The 26,766-nt window shown below is 39.1% G+C and overlaps 1 protein-coding gene across 1 annotated transcript; it reads right to left on the bottom strand.

Moving 5' to 3' along the window:
* Positions 1–25,423, bottom strand: LOC307030633 (aminopeptidase N-like). The gene is made up of 20 exons (XM_079667168.1): positions 24,799–25,423; positions 22,440–22,582; positions 21,467–21,618; positions 21,236–21,362; positions 20,346–20,500; positions 19,182–19,295; positions 17,685–17,828; positions 15,817–15,882; positions 15,427–15,492; positions 11,860–12,032; positions 9,998–10,074; positions 9,142–9,275; positions 8,986–9,041; positions 8,315–8,462; positions 7,486–7,577; positions 7,262–7,372; positions 5,565–5,732; positions 3,062–3,202; positions 2,801–2,882; positions 1–882 (listed from the first exon to the last, which is right to left on the bottom strand). The coding sequence occupies exons 1-20, from the start codon at positions 25,389–25,391 to the stop codon at positions 727–729; spliced, it is 2,898 nt and encodes a 965-aa protein (XP_079523294.1). The 5' UTR covers positions 25,392–25,423; the 3' UTR covers positions 1–726.
* Positions 25,424–26,766: the final 1,343 nt, after the last annotated feature.

Raw genomic sequence — 26,766 nt, 5'->3', positions numbered from 1 at the left:
TTTTGTCCGTTGACATTTATTAAAATCTTCCAAAATGACGGCAGTATATACAATATTAAAACATTTCTTTTTACATACAAAACCAGATTTAGATCTCAAATAGTCATCTTTACCCATACAAATTCATAATTCAAACTTTTACATTTACAAAAGGCTCCCCTCACATACAGGACATTTATACCAGTGGTGCCCAAACTACGGCCCGGGGGCCATTTTGAATCGGCCCTCAGCAAATTAAAAAAGTGTTATGAAATATGGCCTACAAATGAAACGTCTGCTTGTCTTATATGTACTTCTTAAATATAAATGTAAACAAATTACACAGTAGTATTCAGGTTAATAAGACCACTTTTCAAATAAATGCTGTCAATTTAAGCTGAAAACATTTTCTAACAAATCTTAGTTGATAAGAAATAAGTCCAATAATATATTTACCAATCAATCTTGAAATAGACCCTTCATATTTCCCTTTATTCGAATCAATCTGAGCTTCAGTTTTAAGGAATGAGCTGCTAACGAGATCAATGAAACCCTCTGGATAGCTGTGATGAAGGCTGTTTGTTTTCTTTAAGCATTTTCAAGAATCAAGCATCATTTGATTGATTTTGCTAACTTATAACTTACTGTAACTTATGACGCAATATTTAGTATATTTGTTGGCCCTCAGTGAAAGAAGTTTGGACACCCCTGGTTTATAAATTTGGTTCCAGCTGAACGTCACCGTGTTTAAACGGCAGGAGTCTGACTCTCGAACCAGTCCAACACTGGTTTCTTGTTCAAAGCGACCCACTTCATGTTGGCTTTGGTCCTCTCCAGCGACTGCTCCAGAGCCGTCGTGCCCGACCCGAAGTTACCCGCGTTGTCTTCTTTAAACTGGAGCAACTGGGGAGAAATGATGAGTGGGGGGGTTACTGGGATTCAATAATCGTGCCATGACAGTCTTTGTTGTAACTTCTTTTATTTAAGGAAGTACAAACATTTGTTTATTTACTTCTTGACAAAAGTTAAAGGTCCCTATTATGCTGTTCATCAATATATTATAGGTCTCAGATATACAGAACCTGTCTCTGATTGGCTGAAACACCAAACAGATCATTGCAGCATTACCCATAATCCCCTCTGTTTCAGCCCTGTTTCAAAAGTGCTGATTCTCTGTCTGTTACTTTAGATGAAAATAAGGAGCCCCTCCCCACGCCCCTCTGAGAGACATTTGGTTACAAAGAACTCAATGGTGCTCTAGGAGGAGATTCAGGTGATAGGGGGGGGGGATGTAGAAGAGACATGGAGAAGAGGGGACACATGCTGATGTAGAAGAGGCATGAAGAAGAGGGGACACATGCTGATGTAGAAGAGACATGAAGAAGAGGGGACACATGTTGATGTAGAAGAGACATGGAGAAGAGGGGACACATGTTGATGTAGAAGAGACATGAAGAAGAGGGGACACATGTTGATGTAGAAGAGACATGGAGAAGAGGGGACACATGCTGATGTAGAAGAGGCATGAAGAAGAGGGGACACATGTTGATGTAGAAGAGACATGAAGAAGAGGGGACACATGTTGATGTAGAAGAGACATGAAGAAGAGGGGACACATGTTGATGTAGAAGAGACATGGAGAAGAGGGGACACATGTTGATGTAGAAGAGACATGAAGAAGAGGGGACACATGTTGATGTAGAAGAGACATGGAGAAGAGGGGACATGTTGATGTAGAAGAGACGTGAAGGAGAGGGGACACATGTTGATGTAGAAGAGACATGGAGAAGAGGGGACACATGTTGATGTAGAAGAGAAATGGAGAAGAGGGGACACATGTTGATGTAGAAGAGACGTGAAGGAGAGGGGACACATGTTGATGTAGAAGAGAAATGGAGAAGAGGGGACACATGTTGATGTAGAAGAGACATGAGGAAGAGGGGACACATGTTGATGTAGAAGAGACATGGAGAAGAGGGGACATGTTGATGTAGAAGAGACGTGAAGGAGAGGGGACACATGTTGATGTAGAAGAGACATGGAGAAGAGGGGACACATGTTGATGTAGAAGAGAAATGGAGAAGAGGGGACACATGTTGATGTAGAAGAGACGTGAAGGAGAGGGGACACATGTTGATGTAGAAGAGAAATGGAGAAGAGGGGACACATGTTGATGTAGAAGAGAAATGGAGAAGAGGGGACACATGTTGATGTAGAAGAGAAATGGAGAAGAGGGGACACATGTTGATGTAGAAGAGACGTGAAGGAGAGGGGACACATGTTGATGTAGAAGAGAAATGGAGAAGAGGGGACACATGTTGATGTAGAAGAGACATGAGGAAGAGGGGACACATGTTGATGTAGAAGAGAAATGGAGAAGAGGGGACACATGTTGATGTAGAAGAGACGTGAAGGAGAGGGGACACATGTTGATGTAGAAGAGCCGTGAAGAAGAGGGGACACATGTTGATGTAGAAGAGACATGAAGAAGAGGAGTTTGCATAGGTGACCTTTAAGGCAGTAAAAACATTTGTTTATTTGCTTCGTGATAAAAGTTAAGGGTAAAATGTTTGAAAGTCTAAGTATCTGTCCTGCTCATTCTCTTTCTGTTATGTTTTGAAATAAATACGAGTGTGCAATTTCCCCGTCTTCTACCGTTCTTGTTGGAAACAATATATTATATTAGTGTAAAATGAGCAGAGTAGGGCCTCCTTATTATGAATGTTCCCACAAATTGTCTACATTTAAATATCTAAACATGGTGTCATGACATCCGACTGAAAATCAAATGTATTTACAAATAAAAATAAAGAAGCTGTACCTGCTTGTACTCAAACTCAGAGGAGAATCGTCTGGTCACTCCATTAATCAATCCTCCAAAGGACAATGATCCACCACCGTACCTGAAGAAAAGAGGCAAGAGGTAAAAGAAATGTTTCAAATTAATATAAACATACAAAAAATAAATAAAATAAATTAAGAATGACAAGAATAAAACTCAGACAAACCTAAATATGTGCATTAAATCATAATTACAATTGGAAAGGCATGTATGTGTCTGCATGAGGAAGGGGATACTCACTCGTTGAAGATATAGTGCCATCTGGATCGGATGAAGTCCCAGGCCAGAGGCTGACCGACGGAGTTACTGGCGATGGAGATGATGGTGGACGTGGCGTCTTGTTTGCGGATCTTTTTGGGGTCCAGACAATACTCCAGGTACCTGAAACACACTCACAGTGAGGACAAAGGCCTGATGTGCTGCATTACAATGACTTGTCACCTGTAAAATACTCAGTAACCTAATCTGTGTGTCACAGGGGTGTCCAAACCTTTTTCACCTAGGGCCACATACAGAAACACACGCTAAGGGCTGGGCCCCTCACTAGAGGAGAGGTATATTGCCTCATAAGTTAAGTTATGAGTTTGCAAAATCAATCAAATGTAGGTTAATTATTCTTGATACATTAATATGCTTCAAGAAAACACACAGCTTACATCACAGCCCATTTATTGTGTTAGCAGCTCATTCCTTAAAACAGAATCTCAGATCGATTATAATAAAGGGAAATATGAAGGGTCTATTTCAAGATTGATTGGTAAATAAATGATTGGGCTTTTTTCTTATCAACTAAGATTTGTTAGAAAATGTTTTCTACTTTAATTGACTGAATGTATTTGAAAATGGGGCTTATTCACACATGACTACTGTACTGTGTAATTTATGTTTACATGTATATTTAAGAAGTACAATATAAGACAAGCTCACATTATGCTTTTGATTTTGTCCAACTTTTTCTAAACTAAAACAGATCCTGAATGGTTCTGAGCAGGACTTGTGAAGTGATGCTTGCTATTTCTTGTCGTTGTATTTATTTTTGGTTGTTTTGTACAAAGACATGAATTGTTTAAAACAATGAATCAAATATCACGGATGCTGACGACCTAAACTTTTATTTTCATGAACAATGAACGCTAGAGGGGGACCAGAAACGTTTTTAAGCTTCTTCTTGCCCCCTTTGATCCCACCCAGTCTCACGGCATTTCGTGTCACGACATGTAATCTATTGATTCCTGTTCACCAACACGATGTCCCCATTTTTTTCGTGTCACACAGAACGATTTTAAAAGCAATGTATTTCTATTGGTAGTGTGTTTCGTGCCTGCACCACGTCTTTTAGTCCGGTCGGGTCTTGGAAGACCTCAATATCAAGCCACGATTTTTTATTTAATTTAATTTGTATAATGTCGGACTTTTTTTGCCGTCAGTGAGGAAAATAAACGGGGCTCAGAGCCTCAGAATACTGACATCTAAATTTGTTATTATTTGGTGCAGGCACGAAACATACTGTTGTGTCTCGTCAGATTTGTACGTTTTTTATCCTTGTTTATTTGAATTAGTATTATTTCTCGGTTAAGTTAATATTGTCAAGTCCGCGACTGCTAACCCTTCTGTTGTCTGGCATTTCCTGTTTGTCAGTTCCTGTTTTGCTTTGGCACTGATCTCCCCTCTCATTTCAGGTAGTTCGACTCCTACCCTTGTGTGTTCTTCACTGACCTGATTACCTGCCCCCCCCCGTATTGCTTGCACCTGTAGAGCCCCTGTGTGTGTATTTTATCTGTGGGTGTTTCTCAATGTCGAGTAGGCTTGCTTGGTAGCACATGTACCTCCGAGTCAGTTGCTTCAGAAGCGAGGCAAGAATCCCTCCTCGCATTCGGAGAACGAAGAGTGGAACAGGCTAACAGGTGTGCATGTGTGCGTCATATGAGAGACCCCGCCTCTTACATTACATTGTCCGCCAAAGATTTCGGAAATTGGTCCGTGCGCAAAGCATTGTGGGGATTTTAAGACCACGGAGTCTACAATTGTGCAGCAACGAAATTTCTCCCAACGAAGTACGCCGGCCTCGGTAGAATTCCAAGTATGCTGGACAGTCCTTCAGCGGCACTCGATGAAGGAGCATCCTTGAAATAGTGGCTCTGGAGCAGCTTTCCTCGACATTGAGTGTTTTTCTCTGTTTCAAGTGCCAGATCGTTTCGAGATTTAGAGTCGAGCCTTCCAGCGCTTGAGCCTTACAAATATTATTTGTGATTTGTCTGCCAGTTGATATCTGAGCTAGAGTAAGTTGTGTTAGTATTTAGTAAGTCATTTTTTGGAGTCCATGTTTATTATGACACAAACCACCTAAAAGTAAAATCCTTTTTTGAACCGTCCTGCTTTGTCTGGAGTCGTGCATTTGGGTCCTATCATTTTCTTATGTGCCCCAGTCACACGTAACACATACTACCAATAGAAATACATTGCTTTTAAAATCGTTCTGTCATAAAACAAACTAAATCTTTTTTTCCTTCTAATTTGTTATTATTTACATTGCTTTTAAAAAATCGTTCTGTGTGACAGAAAAAAATGGGACAATCGTATTGGTGAACACGATTCAATAGATTACATTTCGTGACTATAACACGAAATGCTGTGAGACTGGGTTGGTAATCCTGTTATTCCCTAAACCTGAGGTGCTGCTAATACTCATCATGCATTCAAAGCATCTTACAGGAATGGATATGCATTCTTCAGAGTTTCTGACCTGTTGAGCAGCCAGGGCTTTTTGCTGCAGGACAGAGCGGACATCAGCTTGTCGGCCTCCGAGGCGATGGTGGCGTTCTTGAATGCGGCCCAAGCAAATTCCCACTCCTTTTCTCCTCCTTCTGCGATCGCACTGCAGTACACTGTGTACTTCAGGTTAGGACTAATGCTGGAAACAAGGAGATAAGAGCTCTGTGAGCAGGAGAGAACTCTTTAAAGTAGAGACACTACATACTGATATACACCTGAACATCAGCAGGAGAGGACTCTTTAAAGTAGAGACACTACACACTGATATACACCTGAACATCAGCAGGAGAGGACTCTTTAAAGTAGAGACACTACATACTGATATACACCTGAACATCAGCAGGAGAGGACTCTTTAAAGTAGAGACACTACACACTGATATACACCTGAACATCAGCAGGAGAGGACTCTTTAAAGTAGAGACACTACATACTGATATACACCTGAACATCAGCAGGAGAGGACTCTTTAAAGTAGAGACACTACATACTGATATACACCTGAACATCAGCAGGAGAGGACTCTTTAAAGTAGAGACACTACATACTGATATACACCTGAACATCAGCAGGAGAGGACTCTTTAAAGTAGAGACACTACATACTGATATACACCTGAACATCAGCAGGAGAGGACTCTTTAAAGTAGAGACACTACATACTGATATACACCTGAACATCAGCAGGAGAGGACTCTTTAAAGTAGAGACACTACATACTGATATACACCTGAACATCAGCAGGAGAGGACTCTTTAAAGTAGAGACACTACATACTGATATACACCTGAACATCAGCAGGAGAGGACTCTTTAAAGTAGAGACACTACATACTGTTTTCCCCCATGAACATCAGCAGGAGAGGACTCTTTAAAGTAGAGACACTACATACTGATATACACCTGAACATCAGCAGGAGAGGACTCTTTAAAGTAGAGACACTACATACTGATATACACCTGAACATCAGCAGGAGAGGACTCTTTAAAGTAGAGACACTACATACTGATATACACCTGAACATCAGCAGGAGAGGACTCTTTAAAGTAGAGACACTACATACTGATATACACCTGAACATCAGCAGGAGAGGACTCTTTAAAGTAGAGACACTACATACTGATATACACCTGAACATCAGCAGGAGAGGACTCTTTAAAGTAGAGACACTACATACTGATATACACCTGAACATCAGCAGGAGAGGACTCTTTAAAGTAGAGACACTACATACTGTTTTCCCCCATGAACATCAGCAGGAGAGGACTCTTTAAAGTAGAGACACTACATACTGATATACACCTGAACATCAGCAGGAGAGGACTCTTTAAAGTAGAGACACTACATACTGATATACACCTGAACATCAGCAGGAGAGGACTCTTTAAAGTAGAGACACTACATACTGATATACACCTGAACATCAGCAGGAGAGGACTCTTTAAAGTAGAGACACTACATACTGATATACAACTGAACATGAGTAGAATATGTCCTTTTTAAATTAAAATAAAATTGCATTTACCAGGTTTAGGATATATAAACGCAGAGTTGTAAAAAGTACAATATACATGTTTCCAAAATGTTGTGGAGTAGCTTACACTACATGATTTAATGTACTCTATTACCTTCTTCCCCTGAGGAGTATAAACTGTTATGTGTTGACATACTTGTTGACAGCTGGATTATTCATCCACTCAGTGAACCAGCCGCTGGTCAGCTCCTTGCAGCCGTCCACTCCTGTGCTGCAGGCCATGGAGATCGCATTCACCTGGTTATACCTGGGAGGGAGGAAGAGAGGAAACAGATATCATGAAAAATATCTCTTCCCATTGGCACTCGGACCTTTTTGAATATATGCACTACTAAACATTCGGTACGTTAATATTCTTACTGTTCGGTGTGCATTTCTGGGATCTTTGTCCAGTTGCCAGTGATATCTTTGAAGTGTTTGAATAGAGGTTCAACCTGTTTCTTCAGGTAAGCCTGAGGAAAGAAATTGGACAAGTTTCGTTAATGTTTGAATACAGAAAAAGGTACACATTTAATCAGCATTGCATAGATTTCCAGTTATAAGCCGCGTTCACATCGCAGTACTTTTCCCACTTTAGCTCCGATATAGTTCCGAAATGTCGCGTTCACACGAAAAAGAGCCGGAACTAAAATTAGTTCATGAGAACCTTTTTACCCCCTTTTCGTGGGAGAAAAAGGTTCCTATTATATGTCTGATTGGCTGGGCGGATTGCAAACCACGCCCCGTGAAACTCCCAAAAGGTTTTGTGAAGCCGCCATTTTATTATCCTTGCATTAGCATTATTAGCATTATTAGCATTAGCCCAGCGCACAAACGCAAAGAGACTAACTTATGGCAACACAAAAGAAAACATGGCTTAATTTGCCTAATCCTCCCCCAGGGACTTATTCCGGTGTGAACGCGATCTGTACTTAGTTCATGAGAGCTAAAGAGTTCTCATGAACTAAGTTTCTCTTTGTGGGAAAAGTACTGCGGTGTGAAAGCGCCTATATCCTCCCAATGCCTTCCCTTATAAAACACATTTTTTTTCCTGGGATGGAAAAACCACTTCCAAATTCGGACCGTTTTTTATTCCAGTTATATTTTCCCACGATTAACCAATCCCTTACAAACACATTTGGTTTCTGGGATAAGCACAGGAATGAATTCATTGAAAGAGCTTTACACATGTTGACCGTTCATCACAGACCTGCATGGGTCCGTACACTTCGCTGCGGTCAAACATCAGGAAGTAGTAGCTTAAGTTTCTCCTGAACGTCTCCCAGGGCATATATTCCACCTCTTTATCCAGGAAGGTGGTGGTCCTCAGAGCCAGAGTCGTGTTCACTATCTTTGCTCTGAAAACACCCAAAGTAATTTCTCAGCTTTTATCTTATTGGAACAAAATGCAAGAAGAGCTGAAACTTAAGACCTAGGTGTTTACCATTTCTATTTTGTTAAAGTACGTTAGAGTGTCATTATTTAAAAACCTGGCATTAAAATAGTTTAAATTCTGAAATTAAATTCATTGAAAGTGAAAAGCTTTTCAGAAGCATTAAAAACAAGTTGTTGCTAATAATTTAAATATCCCAGACTTTAAATATCATAAAAACATAATTTAAGCCTACATTTAATTCATATATAACATTTAATTGTTGTTTAATTGAAAGCAACAGCGTCGTTATGTAAAAACCTGGTTTTAAAATGGCTAAAATTCTGCAAATAAATATATTTTATTAGAACTGAATTCATTATTTGTTTTACATTTTTGAATAGTTTTACTCTGTTTCCTGTTTGTTCCTTGTGTAATCTGCAGAGCACAGTGGGTTGCCTATGTGTATACAAAATTAAAACGCCCTTTGTTAAAAAATATGGCCTCACCTTGCGAGATTAAAAGCGTCATCGATGATTTGAGCTCGGTTAATCACTCGAATATCCTGGAAAGTGAAAAAAGGATTGAGTGTTTGGGATTGAAATGGCATTTTTAAAAAGCACAGAAGAAATGCAATACTTTTCCATCGGATTATGAGAATGTACCTCATGTTTGGAGTTCAGTTTGGCGAGGAGGCGTTCCCAGTTTGTATCGTCGTAGTTCACTCGGTAGAAACCCTTCATGTCAATGTTGGCCACGAGCCACTCATCTGCACCGGTGACAAAGCTACTGTTCGTAGCTGGAAGGATATTAGAAGATAATCAGAGGCAAGTTTATTTATATGGCACTTTTCAACACGAGGCAATTCAAAGTGCTTTCCCTAAATGCAAGACATTAAGAGCATAAAACACATTAGGAACATTAACACAGGTACATGAATACAAGTGACAGTGCAGTGTGAGATGTGAATAGTTCAATTAAAAGCAAAAAGAAAAGTCTTCAGCCTGGATTTAAAAGTAGTCAGAGTTGCAGCGGACCCGCAGGTTTCTGGGAGTTTGTTCCAGATATCTGGAAATATCCAAAAACCAAATGCTCACATTCCTCTACCCGTGAAATTATAGCTATTTTGACACTTTTCTAACATCCCTTTCATCCTTCAAGAAGTTCTCAGATATCTTACTTAAAAGCACATCTCTAAGCGGTTGACCAATCACAACAGAGCCGGCCAGCTAACCAATCAGAGCAGACTAAGCCGTGTAATTGGTGATTGGTGTTGAAATGGGAATGGACTGAATCCCATCTCTGAAATATGATTTATCATCAACCATTTCAATCAAAGTAATAAAAAAAAACACTTGGCTGGCTTCAACTTACTTTGTTTTCTTGTACCTTGTCTTTAAAAATATGTCTTCATCAATATTGAACTCGATCAATTAATAAAAAAGAATTTGAAAAATGTCCACGACTGAAAAGAAAGCATCTTTTTGTATTGTGTTAATCATCTTTGCAAATAAATCTTACCTTCTTTTTGAACAAGCCAGAAGGACTGTTCAGTTGCTCCAGTCTTTATCCAGGTGACGGGGACAAACCACTCATAACTACGTCCAGAGAAAAGAAAAATGTGCATTTAAAAAATCAGCGTAGAGAATAATAGAGAGCATGAGATTGTTATGGTTACATACATACAGTATCATGTCAGCATAAACAGGCATACACTACATATGTTGTAACTACTAGGCTTGGGCGGTATGACGGTATTACGGTATACCATGGTATTTCGAAATACCGTCGGTATGATTTTCAATACCGTGACGTCACAGACTGTGCGCCAAATCACAGATGCGTTTCATTCTATTACACTGACACGGAGTTTTGACAGGGACGACATTGGTTGTAATGCACAGCACGCGCCAGCATAGGGCAGGGGAGGGCAGTCCGTCTTTCCCGCTCTCAGAGCTCAGCACAGAGCTGAGCTGAGCAAGATGGCGGCAGCATTTGCCGGCCCCGAACTCGGACAACTAGTAAAAAAGAAAAATGCCTCTGCGCCTGTTTGGGACTATTTTGGGTTTACTCGTCGCCAGTGACTTCATCCAGCACAACGAGAGACGGAGGCACTTCTTTGGGAATGTTTAAGACGGGGTGAGTGAGTGTTGACATTTTTTAATCCTATGCAACTGGTTGAAGGTTTTGTAGTGGAGGTCGGACGGTTTTAAAAACGAAAGCATTTACGTGCTAAACATTCACGCGAGTAATCCAATGAATCAAATGGAAATAAGGTTTTTAACACATGCACGGAATAATATTGCCAAACTAGTTAGTGAATATAGCAAACTTTATTCAATAAGTCAAGTATTTACTCCCGGAGAATGTTTATGTATGATGAAATATTGTTAACTTAGCTCACTATGGACACAACGTCGGACATCTACAAACGCGTCCTGTATCCGATCTCAAAATGTGCCATTTGCACAATGTGTCATGTATGCAGCCCTTGTTTTGCAATTGCGCGCACGTCGCGGCACTTTGCGAGCGTCTACCGGCTCGGGCTGCATTTTACACCGAACATATAATATACCGTTCGAAACATCTCTTTGCCGCCGAACGCCACCTCACTCAAGTCGACCCAAGTCATACAGTCAGTGGCGGCTGGTGGAAAATATTTTTGGAGCGCTGGCTGTTGATATAGTGAGTAAAACATTTTTTTTGGGGAGAAATGACCCCTTAAAATTGGGACTGATACCGTCATATACCGTATACCACGGTATGATGTCAGCGAGGTATGACGGTATGAAAAAAATGATACCGCCCATGCCTAGTAACTACATTGCAAGATTTGATCACGGATTAAAACACATTTAACCTTGGGATCATCAAGAATATCCTCTTGTGATTTGAAAAAGCTGTCTCTAGCTCGCTATCATGTTAAAGAAGTGAGAAATAAAGCCTGAGTTTAGAAATAAAATGTGGGAATTCTCGTGTTAGAAAGTCAGCAATCACACAAAGCTGTATGTCTTTGTTTATTCTCTATCAATTTACGGGGCCTTATGATTTAAAAATACCTCATTATTGTTTTTTGACTTTAATTAAATGTTTCATGTCAACAGATTTCACCTAACTGTATTAGGTTAATTGAAAGCAATACTATTAAGTTTGAATAAAAAAGATTAGGTTCAACTTTACATTATTGCTTTCAACTAACCAAATCAATTACGTGGTATTTGTTGAAATAATACATTTAATTAAAACCAACGCTTCAGTTTTTTCAATGCAGGTCCAGTTTTTGCTCGTGTGTTTTGGGCCTATGTGGGTGATGTATTGTAGATAACACCAGAATACATTTCCCTTGTTGATTCATAAATGAGGTATAACTCAAATGTTCCTACTTGAACTCTGAGGGTCGGTCCACTACAGATTCGGGGTCCAACAGGAAGTGCTTCTGGGTAATTTTTCCCGTCTGGGTGTCGATGGTGACGACGGGGAATCCCATCTGAAGGATCCATCGGTTCATGATGACCTCGACTGTAGCCGGCAGCTTCACGTTCGAATTATCCACCGCCTGGAAACAAGAAATAGGTAGATAAGAACTCTATGCATTTGTGCTTTCAACAAAGAGGGCAAAAGTACACACATCCTTTACTCAAGTAGAAGTACAGATACTCATGTTTAAAAATACTCTGGTGAAAGTAGAAGCACTGACTAAACTTCTTTACTCAAGTCAAAGTAAAGAGGCTTTGAAATGTACTTCAGTAAAAAGTACCCATAACTAGCAGCTGTTTTAAAGAGTACCTGACCTCCCTTTATATTAACAGAACAATAATGTCATTGTTAGCTAATGAATGTTTCCATGGTGACCAACGGCAACATGACAACGTTTTCATTGGTCCCTCTTCTTCAGAGAAGACCAGGAAATGATGGATACACGGATCGTGTTCAAATCAATAGGCACGCAATGACTCTGAATAATAATGATCACGCCACCAAACACACATTGAGACTAAAGGAACCAGCCTGTTTGGAAAATGAGAGAAGTAGAAAGTACAGGTATTTGGGTTCAACATGTAAGAAGTATAAAGTACAGGTATTTGGGTTCAACATGTAAGAAGTAGAAAGTACAGGTATTTGGGTTCAACATGTAAGAAGTAGAAAGTACAGGTATTTGAGTTCAACATGTAAGAAGTAGAAAGTACAGGTATTTGTGTTCAACATGTAAGAAGTAGAAAGTACAGGTATTTGAGTTCAACATGTAAGAAGTAGAAAGTACAGGTATTTGTGTTCAACATGTAAGAAGTAGAAAGTACAGGTATTTGTGTTCAACATGTAAGAAGTAGAAAGTACAGGTATTTGAGTTCAACATGTAAGAAGTAGAAAGTAAAGGTATTTGGGTTCAAAATGTAAGAAGTAGAAAGTAGAGGTATTTGTGTTTCACCCTCTGGAACCTCAAAGCTACGCCAGCATGAACCTCTTTCATGGGAAGTGCTTCCCCTACACTCTCGTGACAAAAATAAACAAAATGTTTTGGATCGAAGAGGCACATTTAGAGCTCAGTGGGGTTAGGATAATATCTAAAAAAATAACTAGATGCGATTAGGGCTGCACAATTTCCTTTTTTAATTTAATTCAGAAATCTATTTGTTATATTTTAGCAGTATACTTCAATCAGCAAGACATGACTGGGTACACTTTAAAATGTGTTTATTAAGGGCACTTTTTGCAGCTCTACTTATAAGACAGCAGGCACAATTAATACAAATTATATTCAAATCCCCAAAAAGACAAGTGCAATATTGAAATGGCAGTAAGCTAAACATGTGTTTAAAGGTCCCTCTATTATACTCTTGTTCAACAATGTATCAGAGGACTCTAGTAGACAAGTGCTGATTATGTGTCTGTAGCTTTAAATGCTAATGAGCTGCTGCTGGCCACGCCCCCTGAGAGAATCAATAGGCACGCAATGACTCTAAATAATAATGATCACGCCACCAAACACACATTCAGACTAAAGGAACCAGCCTGTTTGGAAAATGTAAGAAGTAGAAAGTACAGGTATTTGTGTTCAACATGTAAGAAGTAGAAAGTACAGGTATTTGTGTTCAACATGTAAGAAGTAGAAAGTACAGGTATTTGTGTTCAACATGTAAGAAGTAGAAAGTACAGGTATTTGTGTTCAACATGTAAGAAGTAGAAAGTACAGGTATTTGTGTTCAACATGTAAGAAGTAGAAAGTACAGGTATTTGTGTTCAACATGTAAGAAGTAGAAAGTACAGGTATTTGTATTCAACATGTAAGAAGTAGAAAGTACAGGTATTTGTGTTCAACATGTAAGAAGTAGAAAGTACAGGTATTTGTGTTCAACATGTAAGAAGTAGAAAGTACAGGTATTTGGGTTCAACATGTAAGAAGTAGAAAGTACAGGTATTTGTGTTCTACATGTAAGAAGTAGAAAGTACAGGTATTTGTATTCAACATGTAAGAAGTAGAAAGTACAGGTATTTGTGTTCAACATGTAAGAAGTAGAAAGTACAGGTATTTGTGTTCAACATGTAAGAAGTAGAAAGTACAGGTATTTGGGTTCAACATGTAAGAAGTAGAAAGTACAGGTATTTGTGTTCAACATGTAAGAAGTAGAAAGTACAGGTATTTGTGTTCAACATGTAAGAAGTAGAAAGTACAGGTATTTGTGTTCAACATGTAAGAAGTAGAAAGTACAGGTATTTGTGTTCAACATGTAAGAAGTAGAAAGTACAGGTATTTGTGTTCAACATGTGAGAAGTAGAAAGTTCAGGTATTTGTGTTCAACATGTAAGAAGTAGAAAGTACAGGTATTTGTGTTAAAAATGTAAGAAGTAGAAAGTACAGGTATTTGAGTTCAACATGTAAGAAGTAGAAAGTACAGGTATTTGTGTTCAACATGTAAGAAGTAGAAAGTTCAGGTATTTGTGTTCAACATGTGAGAAGTAGAAAGTACAGGTATTTGAGTTCAACATGTAAGAAGTAGAAAGTACAGGTATTTGTGTTCAACATGTAAGAAGTAGAAAGTACAGGTATTTGTGTTCAACATGTAAGAAGTAGAAAGTTCAGGTATTTGTGTTCAACATGTAAGAAGTAGAAAGTACAGGTATTTGTGTTCAACATGTAAGAAGTCAAAGTAAAAAGTTGTCAGAAAAATAAGTAGTGGAGTAAAGTACTGATACCAGACAATGTAAGTACAGTAACAAAGTATTTGTACTCCATTACTTCCCACCTCTGGTTTTCAATCATATTTCAATGTTTATACTTGATCTCTAGTCATGCTGTCGACCATTGAGTCATAATATTGAACAGGTACAGTAGATTCATTCTACAGTTTCAAACGAGCTAGATAACGTCCTAAAAAGTCTTGTTTTGTCCTCAATTAAAAGATATCAAGTTAACTGCCATATAGGAGTAAAGAAAACTGAACATTTTCACAATTTAAAATCTGGAATACGAGAATTCTGACTCCTTTTTTCTTAAAGAAAGCAAATTAAAACCAATAATTTGTTTAAACGGAAATGTAATAACTCTACTCTACAGCTTCCCTAATCAAAAAAGTACATTAAAAATGGCTGAAAACACACACATTGCACATTAGTGGAATGTGAACTCATTGTAGACTTTTTAGGAGCTACCTAAATATTTGTGTCAGGAGGTGGAGACCCAAAATGGAGCAAACTGGAATCTGAGTGTTGGACTTTCAGCTACAATAAACGCTGATGTTTTTCTCTTGCTGGATGTTTAAATAGGAAACACTTTGCTAACACACTTTAGCTTGATCTGTTTTGTGCGTTTACAATGTGTTGCACGGCCCTCATGTGGCTCAAAAGGGTATGACAACACCTCTAATGTGAATGTTTAGAGAAATAAATGCATGTTTTTTGTTTATAAGAAGCTGTTTTAAGGAAAGTAAGCTGTTGTGACAATGCTAACTTACCATTTGCAAGTTCCTCCAGAGGTCTGTGTAGCCTGCGTTCGAATACTTGAACTCCTCTAAGTATGTCTGTAGAAAGATAATCATCAGAATCAGAATCTAGTTTATTGCCAGGTACGTTTACACATACAAGGAACTTGCTTCGGTATCTGGTGGTGCGAACATTAACAATCTAAAAAAACTAGTTGCAAAGTAGGTAAAAGAAAAATATATAAGGATAATTAAAAATAAATATATATATATATTAAAGTGGAGTGCTCTGCAGACACGTGTGCAAACATTTGCAAATATAAGTCATTTGTTATACTCTAGATGAGGTAGAAAAATGTGTTAGCTCAATGAAATGATGGTATGACATAATTAAAAACAGTAAATTCAAACTGCTTGACTCACCTGAAGTCCTTTGGAAAAGACTTCCTCTGTGATAAACTCAGAGAGCATCCTGAGGACTGAACCTCCCTGTCAGGAAATACATAGGGTCAATTAAACGATAGATATCACCATGAATCTTCCGCAGTTCATCACTGACATTAAGACAATTCATTTTAGTATTACAAGTTTTCTGTAATGTAATGTTGAAGTAAGCAAGTGAGCTATTATGTAACGGCCCGTCCACACTACAGCTTCGACAGCTTCAAAAACGGTTTCCAACGCGTCTGCCCATTCACTTTGAATGGGCAGACGTCACGTTGCCTCGCTTTTCGCCGAACTGAATTGTGGGTAGCAGAGCGGAGCTTTCCTGGCGTTTCAGGTTCATTTCCTCATATTCCAAACGAGAAATTACGGGAGCAAATCACCCGGTTCATTACGACCAGAACTATTTACTGGGATACAAACCGGAGGAACCAGGCATGGAGGGAGGTGGCAGAGACAGTGGGTGAAACTGGTAGGTTTTCGCCTGTTTGGGGAGTTTATATATATATTTATATATATTGCTCGCATAAAATCCCCGGGGTTTTTTGCTTTGTATGCCGGGGGCGGGACATTCATGTGATTGGTTGTTGGTGGCGGTGCTCAAATAAAATCCCCAAGCTTCAGACACGGCCAGCTCCAAGCTTGTTTTGAAGCTATAGTGTGGACGGGCCGTAATGCTTACTTTTGTTGCATTTAAGATAAATCTAGCCCAAATATTCTTCCCTTAATGATTGTTTTCAAGATCTTACTAACAATAAGAAAGTGGATCAGTCCAGTTCTGAAGTCTTTACACTGGCTTCCTGTGTGTCAAAGAATTGATTTCAAAATACTGCTGCTGGTTTATAAAGCACTGAATGGTTTAGGCCCAAAATACATTTACACTACAAAAACTCAAAATCTTGTCAAGTATATTTGTCTAATACCTAGCCAGAATATGTTTCTACACCTGATCATAACTTCAGAAGTAACACTGCAGTGAGATATAGGGTCTTGTTTTTAGACAAATCTTGTTGAGTCAAAAAAGTCTTATATTGAGTTGTATCTCAGATGAAACTTTTTTTTAAAACATATTTATTGGGAAATCACCAACTAACATCAGAAAACAGAAAACCTTTGAGCATTTGCGGCTTATATTGTAACACGACATTTCCTGATTCTGGTCAAATATAGTTCTAAATGAGTTCTCCAGATAATTACAAGATCTGATTTATCTAAATATCCCTTCTTCAAGAAATCTTACAAAGCAAATCTTCACTTGTTCTATTGGCAGACTTTTTTACTTATTTCAAGTGAAAACAGCTGGTTTTCATTGTTGTTTAACTTGTTTTTGGAGCAGCGTTTTTTCCAGTGTACTGCTAAATGATGAACCATCCAGAACTCTCAGGTCTTCTGGTCTGCTCTCTAAAACTAAACATGGAGAAGTTCAGTTATTATGCTCCAAACATCTGGAACAAACTCCCAGAAACCTGCATGGCCGCTGAAACTCTTACTTTTAAATCCAGGCTGAAGACTTTTATTTTTGCTTTTAATTGAACTATTCAAATCTCACACTGCACTGTAACTCTTATTCATGTACCTGTGATATTCATGTTGTATTATCTTTACTTTTAAATGAGTGTTTTTAAATGCCCTTTTATAATATGTTTCTGCTGCACTGTTTCTCAATGCTCTTAATGTCTTTAATCTGTGTAAAGCACTTTGAACTGCCTTGTGTTGGGAAGGTGCTGTATAAATAAACTTGCCTTGCCTTGTTTTTGTTTGGTGGAAGTAAACATATTTTTTGGTGGGATTTGGCGATAACAATACTTAAAAGTAAGTTGTGTGTTTTTTATATAAATATATCTCACCTTGCTGTACGTGATGGAGTCGAACAGCTCGCTGATCTGCTCCGGCCTCTGGACGTCTTCCTCTTTGGAAGTGAGCGGGTGGGAGGAGGCCAAAGCGTCAGTTCCCATCACCCCAATGACCTCGTTCAGGACTATCAAATCTCTCTGTAAAATACACACAAAATGGTTATAAACAATAATTGTGGTGTGACCGGACACGTTTCACATTAAACATTACATTGATTTCTATACAGTTCACACTAGAGCAATTTAATTAAAGAGGAATTATTATTCTCAATTTCCTATTTTTTCACTTTTTCTGGCTGTTGTTTTTTTCACTTGTCATTCCGATTTTGGGTTTGTACAAAAACATGTTTATCTTTCCCATAATGTCTGTCTGAATTAACATGTATCTCCCTTTTGTCTGAAATGATCAATGCTAGCACCTGTCTCTTTAAGAACAATAACCCAGAAAGAAAGCAACATTTACAGTCAAGTTTTCTGCAATTTCTTTGCATAGAAAGAGTCCTAACTGAGTAAATCGACCTTATATTATCAGAGCTCTCAACTCCATTCACAGGCTCACACGCCACACCTTGTATTTCTCACGCAGAGATTTCTTCCCAGGGTACCACCCACCAAGTTGCGCCGCAATTTTGTAAACAAACCAGGCTTGTTTGAGACGCGTGCACTCCACTAGCACCCGTTGACATTCGCGATGCAGAGGGCTTCATACTCCGTAGCACCCCCCCCCCCCCCCCCCCCCACCCCCCGTTGACATTCGCGGTACAGAGGGCTTCATACTCCACTAGCACGCACCCCCCCCCCCCCCCCACCCCCCGTTGACATTCGCGGTACAGAGGGCTTCATGGGAACTTTGTGTGGAGCCAGAAATTGGAGTACCACAATCTCACTCTGAACTCTGTTCAAAACTTGAGAGCCCTGTATTATGGATAGCATACATCAATGCTTCCTTAATATTATAGAATAATATAAAAAGACTCACTTTTAACAATATGGGACCTTTAAGAATAAGGTTAATTCAGTGTATTCAACTGGCAGGCTTGGGGATTAAGGGATAACATGTAACAGGATTACAGAAGTATAACAAAAAGGAAACTGTAACCCTTTACAATAACATAAACAAAGACGTAATTACATTACTGCTACATTAAAGATAATAAGATAAGAGGTAGCCTAATTCATTGATTCCAAATTGGGAAAATGTTTGCTTTGCAGCAGCATAAAAAACAGAACAAGGAACTGCACATAAATAGAAATTAAAGACTGGAGTAGTAGTATAAGAAATGGGGATTACTAGCAGGGTAACAATGTGAAAAAATACATTTAAAAGTACTGAATGTTATATTAAGAAACTTTCGCCACTTCACGGGTCTCACAACACCGAGTGCAACGAGTCTTGATTAAATTGTTCTGTTTTCTTACTAAATACACTGAACTTAAAGCCATCTTATTGATATTTCTTTGGATGTATTTCTGCAAGAGAAGAAAACTCACCATTTTCCATGAGGGTTCAGCGAAGTCGGCTCCGAGATACGAGACGTAGGTGGCGAAACCCTCGTTGAGCCACAAGTCGTTCCACCAGCGCGTCGTCACCAAGTTCCCAAACCACTGAAAGGAGACATCTGTATATTACCGGCAGGTTCGTAAAGATAAAAACATTCACGAGCATGGATATAATTGATTGGTGCAACAGGAATGAGTCCGGCTACAACCCAATAATGTGTTAACAATAATAACATTTTTGTTCGTGCTTCGCTGTTAGACTGAAATAAGCTGAAGCGATTTTTGTTCGATGAAACAAAATACCTCAGTAAATACCCCACTGGTGAATTCAGAAACGGTGGTTGCTAACAAGTGTCTAAATGAGATGACGTCACCACGCCCAACATTAGCCACCTTTAGCTTAGCGGTGGTGACATGAAGTCATGTGACCGTGATGTAGTTCCTTTATAGTCCAACATTAGCCTCCTTTAGCTTAGCGGTGGTGACATGAAGTCATGTGACCGTGATGTAGTTCCTTTATAGCCCAACATTAGCCTCCTTTAGCTTAGCGGTGGAGACGTTAAGTCTTGTGACCGTGATGTAGTTCCTTTATAGCCCAACATTAGCCTCCTTTAGCTTAGCGGTGGAGACGTTAAGTCTTGTGACCGTGCTGTAGTTCCTTTATAGCCCAACATTAGCCTCCTTTAGCTTAGCGGTGGTGACGTGAAGTCATGTGACCGTGATGTAGTTCCTTTATAGCCCAACATTAGCCACCTTTAGCTTAGCGGTGGTGACGTGAAGTCATGTGACCTTGCTGTAGTTCCTTTAAAGCCCAACATTTTGCTTCTGGTGATTGCATTTACGCTTAAGTATAAGATTAAGTGGTGTTAATATGTGGAGATTATCCTGCTGAATAAAACGAATGAAGAAGAAGAAGAAGAAGAAGAAGAATAGGGAGGGATGAAACCCTCTTTAATGGTCACACATGCAGAGCACACAGCACACATGGAAATGTGTTCTCTGCTTTTAACCCATTCTAGTACCAGGAGTTTAACTTGTGTTAACCACTGAGTAATGTAAAAGTCTCATTTAACTTTTGTCGAGCGAGCCCTTGTGAAGCTTACTTCGTGGTTAGCATACAAAAATACATCATCCTTGCAATGTATTTCTCCTTACCATGTGAGCGAGTTCATGAGCGATGACGGTTGCCACCCACTCCTTGTCTCCGTTGGACGAGACTTTAGGGTTGAACAGCAGGGCGGTCTCTCTGTAGGTGATCAGACCCCAGTTCTCCATGGCTCCAGCGCCGAAGTCCGGCAGAGCGATCTGGTCTGAAAACAAATTAAGATATTAATACCGTTCATCTTTCACTTCTGCTGGAATTACATTTAATTTGGTTTTCCTTCGTTGTTTTTCCTCTGAGGTTGTACTGCCTGTTCTTGTACTTGTTTTGTGTCTCTTAGGTGTTATTTAGTTTTAAGTCTTTTTTGAGTTCATTCATCTTTTTGAAATGGCTTTGTTTTTGTTGTTATGTGGTTCTTTGTAGTCATTAAGTGTCTCATTGTGGGTATTTTGTATTTCTGTAGCTCTGGCTGTATTTGAATATTTAATTTAGAGTTTTTTATTTGTTTGTAGTCATTTAGTGTTTCCTTGTAGTTTTTGGCATTTTTATAGTATCTCTGGTAATTTTGCACATTTATTTTGTGTCTCTTTTTTTTGCTGTTTTTGTTCTCTTTCTAGTCATTTCATGGCTTTTTGTGGTGATTCTGAGTCTCTTCCTGGTTTCTCTTTCAGTGACATGTGGCTTGTGTCAGGTAGTAATCCATCCATGCACCTGTGTTACAAACAAACACACTTGCAGGTCTGCTGCCTTTCAGTAAATCAAATCATCTCTTGAGACACTATACTGATATACACGTGAACATGAGCAATATAGGGCCCCTTTAAATATGCTTGATTCATTCCCGAATTAAGGAATTGTTCTGTTACAACAGCATGTTAACAAAGCATTATAAATAAACTGTCAATGGATACATATCAACAGTAGAAATGTGTTTGGTTCCTACCTGACTTTTCGAGAGGATAAGGAGACTTGTAGTAGTCCTCAAAGAACTGCAGTATGGGTCCAGTCTTCTTCAGGGCGTAGTCTCCCTGTCCGGCCTCGATGGCCTTCCTGCGAGCCCAGATCCTGATCTGCACACAAGCACAGATTTATTATTAAAGAAACTACACAGAGACATGTTAAATCAGTCCAGCAGAGGGCAGCATAAAAACACTGAAACCACCCCAAAAATTACCAAGGTTTCTGGTTTGGGACCGCCGACTGGTTCGTTTGTGATGAAAGTAAATTCACACACGACAAAAGCCAGCAGGTAGGTGGACATGATCTTTGTGGGATGAAAACTAGTCATGGTCCAATTCTCTCCATCCAAAGTGGTGTTAACAGGTACTGTGTGGAGGAAAAACACAAAGCAGATTAATTACAAATGAAGACATGTACAGCACCTCACTTTTAGATATCAGAGACAACTGTATAGCTACTTTTTTAAAACTAGATTATACTCTGTTTTCCTATGTTAAATGTTTTTGTTTTTTTAAACTGCAACTGCTTTGCACACTAAAATGTATGTCTATAGGATCCCATGTTTTATTTTTGTATTAGGAAGTTTGTCTTTTTCAGTGTATTTAAAATAATTTGTATATCGTATATTCTATAAATTCATATTAGTATCTCTCTACTGTGATCGCTCTTTATTTGTCTCATACTCTCTCTGCTGCAGCACCTCTTTTCACCCTCTGTCTGAAACCAGAGCTCAGTCTGCTCTGATTGGTTAGCTGGCCGGCTCTGTTGTGATTGGTCAACCGCTTAGAGATGTCCCGCCCCTTAACGTATCATGTACAATCTGTTGGAGCGCTATCCAATAGGAGCGCAAGTGTGATGATGTCACTGTGTTCAGGAAGTAAACAAAGGAGTCTAATGGAGGCATTTTAGCCTCTGCAGACCATTTACATGCACAAAAACCTTCATAACACACTACAGGGAAGCGAGTACCCCGAAAAGCAGAATAGGGCCCCTTTAAGGTGCAATGCACTTGAAGTTGTGGGTGATGGATATTTCACATCTAAAATGCTGCATTGGATATAGATATAATCGGAGGGATGAAACCCTCTTTAATGGTCACACATACATGCACACAGCACACACAGTGACATATGACCTCTGCATTTAACTAGTTGTACTACGAGCAGTGATACACGAGTATTCCTCACCGTGGTTGAGGGAGTTGGAGAGAGCGACGGTGCCCGCGGGGTGGAGGAGCGTCAGCTGGAAGACAGCTTTCATCGCGGGCTCGTCGAAACAGGGGAATGCTTTCCTGGCGTCCGTTGGCTGCATCTGAGTCGTGGCAAGAACTCTGAAAACAGCAGGTATATGAAGTCAGGATTAACAGAGGAAGCCATTATCTGTAGATACACTCATACAGTTATATACTCACTTCTATACTCACCTCTTCAGAAATGCTTTTAATCTTCAATTAATGTTGGGTTTTATATATTTTAAGTGTGTTGTTTTAGTTGTGTTTTATGAGTTTTGGGAAAAGCGCTCCTTAAATAAAATGCATTATTATTATTATTATTATTATTAGAAAAACCCTTATATGGAAGCCCTAAAAAGCCAAGAAAAAAAACAGTGAACTTTCTGGGTCGTTTTGTGTTTGTTGCTGTAATACTAACCTCCGCCACCAGGGGGCACTACTACCCCGTGTTTCTTAATAGGATTTAAAGCAGCCATGAGTTCTTCCAGGTGAGTTTTAAAAAGAAAAACATGCAGCTAATGTTACATAATGTGTTAACACCATATTTTAACAATGAATTTGAATGAATATTGGGTTTGAACTCACAATATATTATTTTTAATCAACCTGTGGTTGGTACTCGATCTAATTATTATATGAGTATTGATACCAGTCTCCTTTTGGTCAAAAACACTGGAAGATTGTCGTTTTTACACTTCAGTTTCTGTACAGATGAAACAAACATGAGCTTTAAAGGGGCTGGTAGGCGGATTTGGTTCAACTTTCAACGTTATAAATCATCTCAAGCAACTCAATGCAAGGGTACAGGGTACATTCCCTGTAAAGAATACAACCTAGGGTGAGTCCCATTTCTAAAAAGCACTGCATGTCTCCAGAGGCATTTCCTCATGGAGACAGTGGGTAATTAACATTTAGGGAGAGAAGACCACTAAGAGTTTTTTTTCCTCTCAGCTGCTGCTTTTATAACATATTATATCCACAGTTTACATTGTGGATTATATTAACTTTGGTTTTAATTATATAACCCAATATGGAAACGTCACATAAAGTCCCGAAATGCCAAAAGATATCCGAAATGTCTTGGTTATTTGGTTAGTGTTATATAGGTGTTTCAGCTTGCAGATGATTCTCTGAACTCTCTCCAATTCTAGATTTGTTCGTAAAATATATTTCTAATACTCTCTGTTTACTGTCTATTCAAAAGCTTTAGGTAGATGATCATGTCTGTAAAGTTGTTAAGGTTTTTAAATCTTGCATTACTACAAAGGCTTTCAATATTTACCATTTCAAACTTTTCCATTTCATCATTCTCAAAGGTAAATGGACATATTTAAAAATCCAATAAAGTAAATAAAAGGGTTAATCGAGTATTACCCTAGTCCATCAGCGTCTTGTTTAAATCCAGGTCTGTAAAGTTTTAAATCTTGCATTGCTACATTGCTAATAATTACACTTATTTGCACCATTGCAAATATTACGAAAAGTAAAGAAAGGGTTAAATGAGTATTGATAAAGCTCAGTAAAGAAAACGAACTGTGTCTGGGACTAAATATATAATATGAATAAATACATCTAGTTCAAATGCATGTCTGTAAAAAGGCCAATTCATGCAAAGGTTTTCTCTTTTGCAAAATGCTCAAAACTTTAAACAAATAATTTAAAAGGTTGAAGTTAAAGAGAATTTTTCCCCACTGTAAAATGTAAGAACCTATTTTGCACAACCGACATATTTAAAAATACAAATAAGTTAATAAAGATTGTTAAATGAGTTAACATTAAACTATGTCTAGTTTAAGCACGTCTGGGTTTTTCACTCCTGCATTTCCACACAGGACTATTTATATATTTACACCTTTCTTCACAAGTGCATCATTCTCCAGATGTAACCAACATAAGTGTTTACTCCCCCACACACTTTACACTTGGATCAAGATTTTAGTTTTCTTTGTACTGTTTCTGTTCTGATTTTATGTAAAGCTTGTTTGAGCATTAGGAAAAGCGCTATAAAAATCCCATGTTTTATTATTATTATAAATAAAAACGTAAAATAAAGAGGGTTTTTGAAAGTCACATAACTTCAAAGGCCAATTATACACTTAGTTTCCCTTTTGCTAAATTATCTCAAACAAACACATTTGAATAAAGAAATTAAAGAGAAAATCATTTTCCTCTAGGTTTTTGAATCTTTTGAATCTTTTGAATCTTTTGAATCTTGCCATCTTGAATTTTGCAAAAGGGAAAATTAAGTATTTTCCCTTTTGCAAAATTCTCTCAACAAATACATTTGAATACAAAAATGAAAGAGAACATCCTACTTTTCCTGGTTATCCTCAACGTAAACGCTCCTGTAGAATCCGCCCAGGTCGTCGGCCAGTTCTCCAACGAAATCCGTGAAGAGTTCGTACGAGTCGCCGACCTTCAGAGGACCGCTGAGCTGCAACACCAAATATTGGGTGGGAATTTCCAACCATGTTTTCTTCAGGTTTGGTGCAGTTGCTCCATTTAGGCCCGTCAACTTGGCGAGGAACCCATCGAATTTGGTGAGGTTCAGCTTGTTGGAGTGGATGATGACCAGGTCTGTTTCCTGCACACATTTGAACACCACCGTTGATTCTCCCGTGAAGATATAGAGTCCGTTAGCTTCGGGCTTCAGACGGGGTCTCAAAGTGACGTTATAGGAAACAGGAGAAAGGGATTTTGGGAGTCTGTAGTGGTCCCACGGCTCTTTTGGGCCAGGAGGAGTGGTGGTGATGATTGGGGGGGGAGCAGTGGACGTAGGTTTCACTTCATTCTTCGACTTCTCCTGAGCGTAGACCACCGCCAGGGCGATGATTGTGGCTGCAGCAGCGACGGCTAAAACTGCACAGATGGCAGCTAGAGGTTTGCTGAGGAACACACCTTTCCCCATGTCTGCACCAGAGAAGAAAAAGACAAAACGGGGGAAATGATTGCTATTTAAGCATTTGACCTGTTTGGATTCAGCACCAAAGTTAATGGTTGATTACCTGGATGGTGACAACAGCAGAAAGTCCAAACATGAGGTGGTAAAAAAATCCCTGAGATAAGAGAATGTAATCTGTGAACTTTATACCAGCATAACGGCTCCGAATAAAGATCCCCTGTAGAAGTGGGCCTGTGCTTTCTCTGTTTATTCAGTACTGTAAATTGTGTGGTAGTGGAAATACGTGTGTGTGTGTGTGTGTGTGTGTGTGTGTGTGTGTGTGTGTGTGTGTGTGTGTGTGTGTGTGTGTGTGTGTGTGTGTGTGTGTGTGTGTGTGTGTGTGTGTGTGTGTGTGTGTGTGTGTGTGTGTGTGTTGTGTGTGTGTGTGTGTGTGTGTGTGTGTGTGTGTGTGTACGATTTGCAAACCTAGATCTAGCTGTCCGATAGCAAGGAAGCCGGTCGCTTTGTGAAATTGTTCAAAGATGCGTTTATGAAACACATGTCAACTTTTATTTTGCCTCAAATGTTGTGTAAATTCTCACTTTGCTTTCGTTCACCCAAACAGTGTGGCTTTACAAAATGGAGACATTCCACAGATAAACTGATAAGCTATTTCTATTTTATTTCTACTTACTTGCACATCTTAAAACATTCTCTTGCACCATTGTATCTGTTTTATTTGTTCTATGTCCGATATTCCTGTTGCTCTGTTGGAGGAGCCTGTGACTTCAGTCTTTCATTGCCATATCTATACTGTAGCTAATGTGCACATGATGATAAAGCCTTGAATTGAATTGAGCAAATGTTTTTTCTTATGTCATCACAATTTGCACGGAAATGTCTCTTCTATCATCAGGGCATTTGGTCTAAAAACAGAAGAAGAAATATAACTTTGCAGTTTGTCTCTTGCCCAATAACATGGGAGTGAAACAGAAGCGGAGCATTACACAGAACTGTGATGAGTCAGACTCTTCTTGTTACTTGTTCGTGATCCTGTAAATTATGTGATTAAGTGATATGAGTCAAACACTTACGACATGTAAGCAGCTTCAGTCCTGCATCCAGATGATTTAAGCACGATAACGCTGTGTTGTTGTTGCCCTTATTTTGGCAGCTTTCTGAGCCAATTACTGTGTTTACTCTCGTTCAGTGGAGGAAAACAAACTCAAGGCCTGAAAATACACTTTGTGGCGGAAAGGTGCAAACGGCCCAAACATCTCCATTTGGTGAAACACGCTGCGGTTTGAAAAGCATGTGTGCAAAAACACATGCAAATGAAGAAGCATTACTAAAAGTGCTGCATATACGAAACGCTGGGAGACCAGGGGACACTAAAGAGTGA

This window comes from Notothenia rossii, assembly GCF_949606895.1.
Source record: "Notothenia rossii genome assembly, chromosome: 2".
NCBI classification, from domain to species: domain Eukaryota; kingdom Metazoa; phylum Chordata; class Actinopteri; order Perciformes; family Nototheniidae; genus Notothenia; species Notothenia rossii.
The sequence above is the reverse complement of the archived record's forward strand: the minus strand, read 5'-3'. Positions and strand labels throughout refer to the sequence as shown.

What these genes read in the sequence shown, in the direction of transcription:
- LOC307030633 (XM_079667168.1), bottom strand. Translation starts at nt 25,391, where the DNA reads ATGGGGAAAGGTGTGTTCCTCAGCAAACCTCTAGCTGCCATCTGTGCA. An exon ending in CTCATGAACTCGCTCACATG is followed by an intron (nt 19,296 to 20,345) that starts GTAAGGAGAAAT and finishes GTCTCCTTTCAG; the next exon opens with TGGTTTGGGAACTTGGTGAC. An exon ending in AAGTGTACGGACCCATGCAG is followed by an intron (nt 7,578 to 8,314) that starts GTCTGTGATGAA and finishes TTCTTTCCTCAG; the next exon opens with GCTTACCTGAAGAAACAGGT.